This window comes from Brassica napus, chromosome A3, assembly GCF_020379485.1.
Source record: "Brassica napus cultivar Da-Ae chromosome A3, Da-Ae, whole genome shotgun sequence".
Classification (NCBI taxonomy): Eukaryota; Viridiplantae; Streptophyta; class Magnoliopsida; order Brassicales; family Brassicaceae; genus Brassica; species Brassica napus.
In genome coordinates this window covers 24,238,966-24,249,006 of record NC_063436.1, presented here as the reverse complement: position 1 = coordinate 24,249,006, position 10,041 = coordinate 24,238,966, and the positions used below count along the sequence as shown (strand labels likewise).

The 10,041-nt window shown below is 37.2% G+C and overlaps 1 protein-coding gene across 4 annotated transcripts; it reads left to right on the top strand.

The window, feature by feature from the left end:
- The first annotated feature begins 5,839 nt into the window (after nt 1-5,839).
- On the top strand, nt 5,840-9,977 carry LOC106440314 (probable methyltransferase PMT21). 4 transcript variants are annotated; one of them, XM_048776875.1, is made up of 8 exons: nt 5,890-6,064; nt 7,248-7,521; nt 7,621-7,769; nt 7,848-8,043; nt 8,132-8,342; nt 8,460-9,138; nt 9,222-9,299; nt 9,372-9,977. In XM_048776875.1, the coding sequence occupies exons 2-8, from the start codon at nt 7,258-7,260 to the stop codon at nt 9,598-9,600; spliced, it is 1,806 nt and encodes a 601-aa protein (XP_048632832.1). In that variant the 5' UTR covers nt 5,890-6,064; nt 7,248-7,257; the 3' UTR covers nt 9,601-9,977. The 4 variants fall into 4 exon arrangements, with proteins under 4 accessions (XP_048632835.1, XP_048632832.1, XP_048632833.1 ...); XM_048776876.1 differs by having other exon boundaries at nt 5,894-6,067; nt 7,199-7,521; XM_048776877.1 differs by having other exon boundaries at nt 5,999-6,064; nt 7,195-7,521.
- Nucleotides 9,978-10,041: the final 64 nt, after the last annotated feature.

Genomic DNA, 10,041 nt, shown 5'->3' with positions numbered 1-10,041 from the left:
ACATAGTGCATTGGAAAGTAGAAGAAGAATGGCATATAACTATACATAAGATGAGATGGGAAAAAGATTACAAAAATAGCTTACTAGTAGTTTGTTTACCATAATGCATCTCAAAAGTCTCTCATTTCCTATCTATGGATCACAAACATACTCGACAAACACATTTATGTAGAGATCACCAGTGTAACCTTTAATAAGAAGCTCCAAAAGTAGGATACCAGATGTTTTCGTAGTCCCATCAAAAGTATGATTGCATCATTTTGATTCATGATTTATCAAAACAGTTTAAAATAGATTTTGTTGTTTTCAACTTTGTATGATTTTTAAATACTTTCAACGTAAAAAATTATATGATAATTGATTTTGCATATTCATAATTCTTTTTATTTTGATCGATTAAATAATAAATTGTATCCACCATATCAAAACTCAGCTAAATCAGCCCCATGACTAGTCATATAAATTGTAAGCAGCTACTTTAATTTTTTTTAACTCGTGTACAATAAATGACATGTAAGATTTCATAAGCATAAAATCAAGTCCACGTTGATTCGTATATATGAATCATCTGCATATACCCAACCAAAAGTCAGATTGTTTTTTTTAGGTATGAATATGATTTATTTAAACTAATCATTATAATGTATTTAATTTAAGAACAATACTTTCCAAGATATTGATTCCTCTGATGAGTTAACAATAGCCAAAAAAAAAAATCTTTTACGGTTCATGTTAGCAAGCAAATTGCAGTATTCCATTGATGTGGACCAAAACCAAAATTTACAACCAAGAAAGCAATTACTTCATAAGCAAACCCATATATAACTCAATTTTAGATAAGATTTGATTCTTATGGTTTTTCCTCTTCTCAAGAAACCAAACAATAAGTTCAAATTAATAAATCTTGCAGAAGTTCTTAACATACATAAAATAAAATAAAGAGGCTACTTTGCTTTACTTGAAATACGATGAACATGTAGCTCAGATTTTGCTTATTACTTGAAACACGATGAACATGTGGCTTATGACTAATGAGTTGGCTTTGAACTCATATGTACAAATTAATCAAAGAGGTCAGTGATGGAACTTTTGGTAATGCTTGGCGAGATATACTATGTCTTTGGGTGCATGCTATACTTCAGCTTCCAGTTTGATATTTGCTGACATTGGTTCATTGGCACTGAATCTTCGTATGCAATTCTTATTAGGTTAGGAGTGAAATGTTTACCAGCTTACGAGGGATTGGTAAAAGCTTTTTGTTGATTTTGATATTGGTGATTTCAAGTCTTCCAAGGCCTTTCTTACTTTCATTGGCATGGTTACTTCCAACGCAATCTTAAGCTAGGTAATTGATAGGTAATTGATAGCCTTGGTGTGTTAATTGATACACAACTTCAAACATCTGCTATGAAGATTGACAGTTTTGATTTTAATCACTATGTCTCTATAACAATCATGGTTAAATAGTTTGTCAAGAATGTATGTTTATGTTGTGTTAGTTGTTTCAGAAAGTCTGTTAGTCTCTAAAGGAATCTTTAAGATTGCTGATTTTGAACTGGCAGGGGAGGTAAATTAGAGTCCCTGAAGTACTTCTATAGTCTTATGAATCAAAAGTTGGTTAGTATCAATACTAAAGTATTCCATCAGGTGCCTTCGATTCTCGGACACCAATCTTTTATCTCTTTTTTTCATGATCGTTTAGCGGCTCCTATATTAGTGATTTTGAGACCACTGGTAAACCAAAAGAAGTTTCAAGGAAGGAACGAGTTGAATCAATGCTACCAGATTGGTCGACAGAAAGAGGAGAAGGAACAAGTCAACTCAGCCTCAGTATACTACACAGAAGGATATATTGAGATCGAGAGAGAAGGTTACCCTGGAAGAAGAAGATATTGTATGAGCAGAGAGCTCGGAGTGACATGGTGCAGAAGCCACTGAACCAGACAAGACATGAACCAAGAAACAAACTCCTATTTAGATAGTGAGAAGCATTCAATTTTTGTGACCTCTTCTCTGTTCTCTTTTATACCTTCAGTAACAGAGTCGGTTGATTAAGCAGATTTACCAACAATCACATGATAAACGTTACTGTCTCAAAACTTTACCTGTCCCAAGATTGAAGCTCCGGAGCTTCAACAAGGCACCGTGAAAGTGGTTCAACATGAGAACTGTATAAGGAGAAACACTTGAAGATATCAGCCCTAGTTCTAGTTTTGTTTTGATCTTTGCATTTCAATCATTTTTCAAACAAAAAAAAGCCTTCATTGTAAAACAGTTTTCTGGTGAATAAAATCTAACATTCATTATTAAAAAAAAAAGAATGATGCCCCAAAAGGCAGGACAGCTGTTTAGAGTAAGATTTAGAAGACATTCATCGACCTAATATATCAACAAATGACTAGCATTCTAATAAAACAGCGTTCAAAATCCATTTCAGCATAAGTAAATCTGCATGAAATCGAATTAAAAATAAAGAATTAACCGGATACTTAAATTTTAGAAACAAAAATCAGATTAGAGCTAAGATACATAACATAATTAAATGAAGACATGTTATGCTTCTGAAATTCATAAATATCTTCATGCTGCAATGCAAACACACAACAACAACAACAACAACAACAACAACAACAACAACAACAAAAAAAGATGGAATGCATTGCATCGCTTGTCATTATGATCGACATTAAACCTCTACAAAGGTTTCGTCTATTCCTATTCTTTAATTATAAAAATAAGACAAATAATTTGTGTAAAAAGACCTAATCACTCACATGGGAAGATGATGCACCATTAACTGATTCCACATGGGGAAATAAAGGTCAGCTTTCATGCTTTTTTTCTCGAACTTTAGACTTATTCAAAAGTATTTGGTTCGTATGTCACAGTTCATAGCCTATGACCCATGATCATTCGATGTTAGATCCGGCTGATATGACGTTTTGTGATTGCAATTATGAGTACAACTTATAAGATTAAACAAAATAGAGAAAACAATGAATTTATATGAATTTCAAAATTTACAGTCGTCAAAAAAGAAATTTAGACAAAAAATATATGTTAAATAAAAGTCAACTGTAGTTGTGTCTTACTTTGACCAGAATTTGTTTTTATCAGCTTGGGTTATATCACATACAGAAGAGTAGTTAACCATAGTTCTTGTCGGCAAAAAAACAAGATCTAAAATAATCATAGTTCTTGCATAGTGATATTGAACAATACATTATGTACCAGACGATGTTAGTTAAACTGGCAATATCTACATAACCTGTAGAATCTGGAATATTTATATACACATTATAGTCTTTTAATTTTTGTTCTTTTCAAATAAATACACTATAGTCTTGGAGGAAGAGTGTGTGTGTACTTAAACGCGGTTTAATTAGTCAACACTTAATAATTCAGTGTCTTCGTGGATCTATCTCAAGTGACAAACCCACCGACTAACTCGGTCTGATCCCAACAGTTTCTATTAATTAATTAATTAATTTCGAATATATTGAAAATATTCTCATAATTTTGTGTATATAATTCCAGACCCTACATATAGGTTACAGTCATGATATTTTCTTGGTTTGAAACAATGTTGTTCTGGTTTTTATCCAAAGTATATTGTCTGGTTTTCTTTTTGTGTAACAAACTTTAAAAGTGCAAAGAAAAAAATCATTTCAAAATTCGATTCGTCTGTCTTACAGTTTTATGAATTTAGATTATAAAAATGTTTCAAAACATGGAAAATTCACAGCTATTATTCATTTAGGTATTCAAATTTGAATCCCAAAATATAATAACCAGAAAATTGGTATTTTCCATTTATGTAGATATGCATGGGAATGGTGAGGAAAGTCGTATCGCTGATGCCGACGGTGATTCCTTTTGTCGGTGGTGGAACCACTTATACTATCTATATTTAATAATCTAAATAAGAATCCTAAAAGAGACGATTGGCTACTTTAGTAAAAGGAAAACAATTAATATACTTTTCAAAACTAACATAGAATTCCGTGAATGGCGATTTAAAAACAGTCGTTGTAATATTTCCTAGACGAGGAGGATCTGTCATTTTATAGAAATTCGTACTTTGGAGTATGTTTTTTTACACGTAAGATAATTTATAATTTTTTTTTTTTTTTGGTAAAAATGTAAAGATATTATTACCAGGATTTTATATTTTTGACAGAACTACAAGGACGACAAGGAGCGGATAAATAAAAATAAAGTCTAAACACAAACTCTATCTAGCCTAAACAGGGGCAGACACAACAACCCAAACCGAAAGCCGGAGGCTCAGCTAAATTAGTACCAACCGCTTGCCGCAAAAGAACGAACCAAGTTCAACCGAGAGTCGGAACCCGGTAATTTTGGCCTCCCCGATGAATCCGCTCTTAAAGATAATGGCCCATCCGAGAACAGCTTGCCGAGGACTTCAAAAGCACCTGTCCCCAAGAACACAGCAAGGGAGAGGCCACGCACACCCGCATCAACCAGACGGAGCATTTATTTGCCCGGACGTGACCTGTACTGTGTCGTTCCAAGCACTGAACTACTAAAAACGGGTTTGCGACGAAAGTTGTCCTGAAATCCTTGAGACTCGTAAAACCTGCACCATCTAAAAAGGAATCGCTACCAACACATCAAAAGACCAATGCTGGTACTGGGATGCGAAAATCCTAACGAATGGAGCCACCGAGAAACCGTATAACCAGAGAACAACCTGACTACACCAGCTCCACGCCATAAGCCTGTCTTCGAGAACCGAAGAACAGATCAGAAACAGTGACCGTGAGAAGTCCCTTCGGTGCCAACAAAGAGGAAAGAAGGATGAGCCCGAGAGTCAAAACACCTCAGAGAAAGACAAGCTTCCTGGAGGACAAGAAGGACACCAAAACACTGGTAGAGCTTGAAGGAAGAGAGGACAGTCGATGAAGCTTAGATCACCTAGCCATAGACGACAAGGCAAAAACGAAGCCCGACGACCTGTCACACGCCGGAACCAGAGACCACGCGCCACCACACAGCAAACACACAATCCTGCACGCGCCACCGAGTAAAAGAACCTCTGGTGCACTCTTTGACGAGGAAAGTAAACAACCGCCGCCCCAAACCTCCTCGGTACGATTTCAACACCTACCCCCTCGCCACTCTTCTCTACTACAACAAGAATCCCAGTCACCCACAAGGGGAAACGAAGTTGAAGACACCAGCGCAAAGACCTCAGCAGAGACAGAGCAACAGGACTCCGCCGCTTTCTTCCATCGAGGACCAGATCTGGAGGGGAAAATAGATCTGGGCACGAAACCCTAAAAAGCCGACTCCGTGCTCTAACGCTGTCAACCTACCTCGCCGTGGCTCCAGGGAAGGACCTTGTCACCGGATCTGCGAACCTCTCGAGCGGAGCAGGAGGCCGTCGACGTATCCCTTCGCCAGAGTCAATAGCATATCGGAGGGAGAGAGAAAGAAGAGGGCGGAGCATAGATCTAAAGGAAAGAAACAGAGCGCCTCCGGTACCAGCTGAGGACGCCGGACACCGGAGCTGAACAAGGTTTCCTGAGTTTGTTTTTAGAGCGTTTGTTTCTAGAGAGCTTTTCTTTTTTGTTTTGTTATTGTTCTCGATAATTTATAATTTACAGTTTTGTTTTAGTGTGTGGTAATATTCTCATTAGAAATTAGTTATATCCACCGGAAGTATTTTGGTAGAGAATAGTATTGAATCGTAATAAAGAACACAACATGTGACTATTATTTAGATAAAAACAAACAGTGAAATTAAGTGGAAAATAATAGTCAGAATTAAACTAACGAAAAAGATAGAAAACGAAAGGAGAGACACAGAGTGAACGGGAAAAAAAAGAAAATAATTAATAATTGTGTGTACACCCAAGAAGCTATATATGTTAACATTAGCTTCTCTGCAATCTTTCATCTCTCTCCCCATAATATATTTTTTTCATTGGATTTTTTCAGAAAAAAAAAATCGAAAAAGAGAGAGAATTGAAGTCTCTCCCCGTCGCCAGAAAATCCTCTCCTCAGGAATTCTAGGAGACCATTAGAATTATTATCTACGGTAATTACATACTTCGTTTTTAATTTGTGTTCTTCATTGATTTTCTATTCTAGTTCAAGCCAAGGTTAAACCAGATCTAAAGTTTTATCCGTGGTTCTTCTTCATTTGTGTTCGTTTGATTGCATATCATTAAGTTTTGTTTTCGTGTGTGAGTACTGACTCATTCATTGTTAATTTTCTGTGTGTTTCGTCTTCATCTATTGCTTTCTCTGGTTTTACTGTATGTGTAAAATACAAAAAGATTAAAGACTTTCCGTGTCTGCCAAGTAATGATTAATGCTAGTTCTCTTCCCCTGACTCCCCTTTGTGCCTTTTTAGCTGTCTGCAAGCTTTTAGAGTTTTAAATGCGAAACTGAAGAAACACTTTCAAACGTTATCTCTATTTTCTAAATCATTCATGTGTCAGTGACAAAATAAAATCATTCATGTGTATGCATTTATTATTTATTATCCATCTAATTGTTTTTTGTCCTCCTTGAGTTTGTTACTTTGATAGAGCATGTTAGAGCATCTGCATTAGTGAACTCCATGGGGAGTTCACACAGTTTTCGAAAAAAAAAAAATATTAAAATAAACAAAAGCAATGAACCTCCTTCTTAGAAGTTCACTGCACTGAACCCGGATCATCACTGTAGCGCGGGCCCCACGACACGTGGCGGCCCGCGGTTGGTCCGGTTATAAATTTTTTTTTTTTTTTTTTTTTTTAAAAACAAAAATAAACAGAAAAAAAATAATAATAAAAAAATGCTTTGTGAACCCCTTCCAAGGGGTTCACTAATGCTGATGCTCTTATGGCGGTCGAATCTGGGACCCAAACACCATGTGATTAACATTAAAGCAACACTCTCTATATGTCGGCAACGTTGTTGTTTTGTCCCTTTATTAGATCTCTACGTCCTTTTGTTTCCTCAAGTCACTCATTTGTCAAAAGAGTGTCTGTCCCATCATTTGTTTATTCAAGATTTACCCAAAAAGTTATCTTTCCTCTTTAGTAAAATTTCTTTTGGTAATGGCAGTGTTTCATGCTGTACTTGTCTAGTCATTTCTTGATCCAAACTGTTGTTTTGACCTTTTACATGAGTTATTGTTATATTTGTTCTTGACTACGGCTAGTTCTTGGTTTTTTGCTGGTGTTGTCAAGTTTCTAACAAAAGAAAAAATTCTATTTATATCTTTAATTCAGTCCAAAGGCGATGAAGGATAACGATGACAAGTACGAGAAAGCTGAGAGAGGTTCAACAAAGATCTTGCCCAAGACAGTCTTACTGATTCTGCTATGTGGGCTTTCTTTCTATCTTGGTGGACTTTACTGTGGAAAGAACAAACTCCAAGTCAACGATGTTGCAAAAGCTGGATCTTCCTTGGATGTTGTTGATAACTCTCCTCAAGTCAAATCTGTTTCTTTTCCAGAGTGCAGTAGTGACTACCAAGATTACACTCCCTGCACGGATCCAAGGGTACACTCAATTTTCTTAAGTATACTTTAGTCCTTGATCAATCTTGAAAAATATATTTAGCTAATTTTTTTTTATTTTTCAATTTTGGCATGGTGGTAGAAATGGAAGAAGTATGGTACTCACAGGCTTACTTTCATGGAACGTCATTGTCCTCCTGTGTTTGATAGAAAGCAATGTCTAGTCCCTCCTCCTAATGGGTATAAGTCACCAATAAGATGGCCTAAGAGTAAAAATGAATGTTGGTACAGGTAAATATTGCTTCTCTAGATCTCTCCTGTCCTCACATATTTAAAGTTAAGTGACAATTTGATGTGATTTAATTTCAGGAATGTGCCATATGATTGGATTAACAAACAAAAATCTAACCAGCATTGGCTAAAGAAAGAGGGTGATAAATTCCATTTCCCTGGTGGAGGCACAATGTTTCCAAATGGAGTTAGTGCTTACGTCGATTTAATGCAAGACCTGATCCCTGAAATGAAAGATGGGACTATACGAACTGCCATTGACACTGGCTGTGGGGTGAGTTTATACATTTTCTTGAAATTTCAACTTAAAACATTAGAGGTTCCTTTTCTTCAACTTTTTACATTTTTGCTCTGTTTTAAAGGTTGCAAGCTGGGGAGGAGACTTATTGGACCGTGGTATCCTCACGGTGTCACTCGCCCCAAGAGATAACCACGAAGCTCAAGTCCAGTTTGCTCTAGAACGTGGTATCCCTGCGATACTCGGCATCATTTCAACTCAACGCCTCCCTTTCCCTTCAAACTCATTCGACATGGCTCATTGCTCAAGATGCCTTATTCCATGGACTGAGTTTGGTAATGAAGAGCTATCTTGATTTTCTAATTTTTTTTTTGTCGGCTACCCATTTAATCATTATCTGATAATACGATGAAAACTCATGTAAGTATTTTTCTCTTTGCTGCTGACTTCAGGTGGAGTCTATCTCCTGGAGGTTCACCGTATCCTAAGACCCGGTGGCTTCTGGGTCCTATCCGGTCCCCCAGTCAACTACGAGAACCGTTGGAAAGGATGGGACACAACCGTCGAAGCGCAGAGATCAAACTACGAGAAGCTCCAGGATCTCTTAACCTCAATGTGCTTCAAAATGTACGCCAAGAAAGACGACATCGCGGTGTGGCAAAAATCTTCAGACAACACGTGCTACAACAAGCTGTCTAACGACCCCGACGCGTACCCGCCGAAATGCGACGACAGCCTCGAGCCGGACTCCGCTTGGTACACTCCCATACGCCCTTGCGTGGTGGTTCCGAGCCCTAAGCTTAAGAAGACGGGGTTGGAGTCTACACCCAAATGGCCTCAGAGACTGCACGCGACTCCTGAGAGGATCTCTGATGTTCCTGGAGGGAACGGTGGTTTGTTTAAGCGCGATGGTAGCAAGTGGAAAGCGAGGGCTAAGCATTACAAGAAGCTGTTGCCTGCTGTTGGGTCTGATAAGATAAGGAATGTGATGGATATGAACACTGCTTATGGTGGTTTGGCTGCTGCTTTGGTCGATGATCCTTTGTGGGTTATGAACGTTGTTTCCTCTTACGCTGCGAATACGCTTCCTGTGGTGTTTGATCGTGGGTTGATTGGAACATATCACGACTGGTAAAATTTAGAAAAGCCTATTCTTTCTACTTTTTTTTAATCAATTTGAATTTGCATACATAATGCGTTATGTTGTGTGACAGGTGTGAGGCTTTTTCGACGTATCCAAGAACTTACGATCTTCTTCACGTTGATGGTTTGTTTACATCTGAGAGCCAAAGGTAATTCTCAAAGCCTTTGAAACTCGTTGATGCTGTGATATAAGTGCTAAGTAATGATATGTTATTATGCAGGTGTGAGATGAAGTATGTAATGCTGGAAATGGATCGGATCTTGCGTCCTAATGGGTATGCGATTATACGCGAGTCGAGCTATTTCGTGGATAATATTGCATCGGTTGCTAAAGGACTGAGATGGAGTTGCCGTAAGGAACAAACAGAGTCCGAATCGGAGAATGAGAAGCTCTTGATTTGCCAGAAGAAGCTGTGGTATTCTTCTAACGCTACGTCAGAAACAAAATAGTAAAAAAGTGAGAGGGGCAAAATCTTAAGCTTAAGCTTAAAGCCTTGGTTTTGTGTGTCCTGGAGGTTTCTTGAGAACAAAGTCACTACAACAAACATAGGTTCTTTGTCTTGCTTCAAAGCCAAGAAAGGTGTTTAAAGCAGCTGCCATTTCTTATTTTATTATCCCAGCATATTTATCAACTTTCGATTTTTGCTTATAGTATATGCTTGGTGAGAAATATATTATTGATCTTTTTGTTTAAACTGTAATTTTAAATTTTAAATGGTTAAGGTCGAGATTTCTCCAAAGTTAGGTATATTGATTTGAGATACAGTTGTATTGTTTTACACGTTATTACGTTGGTGGTCCATTAATCAATTACAAATTTTATCCAACTTTTCCTCTTGCATAAAGAAAATAGTTGTGTGTTTGTTTTATCTTTCCATCAATTATATCTAC

Excerpts from the sequence above, each read along its gene's own strand:
- LOC106440314 (XM_048776875.1), top strand. The coding sequence starts at position 7,258 with ATGAAGGATAACGATGACAAGTACGAGAAAGCTGAGAGAGGTTCAACA. Across the intron at positions 7,522-7,620 it reads CTCCCTGCACGGATCCAAGG|AAATGGAAGAAGTATGGTAC; the intron begins GTACACTCAATT and ends GCATGGTGGTAG. Across the intron at positions 8,044-8,131 it reads CCATTGACACTGGCTGTGGG|GTTGCAAGCTGGGGAGGAGA; the intron begins GTGAGTTTATAC and ends TCTGTTTTAAAG.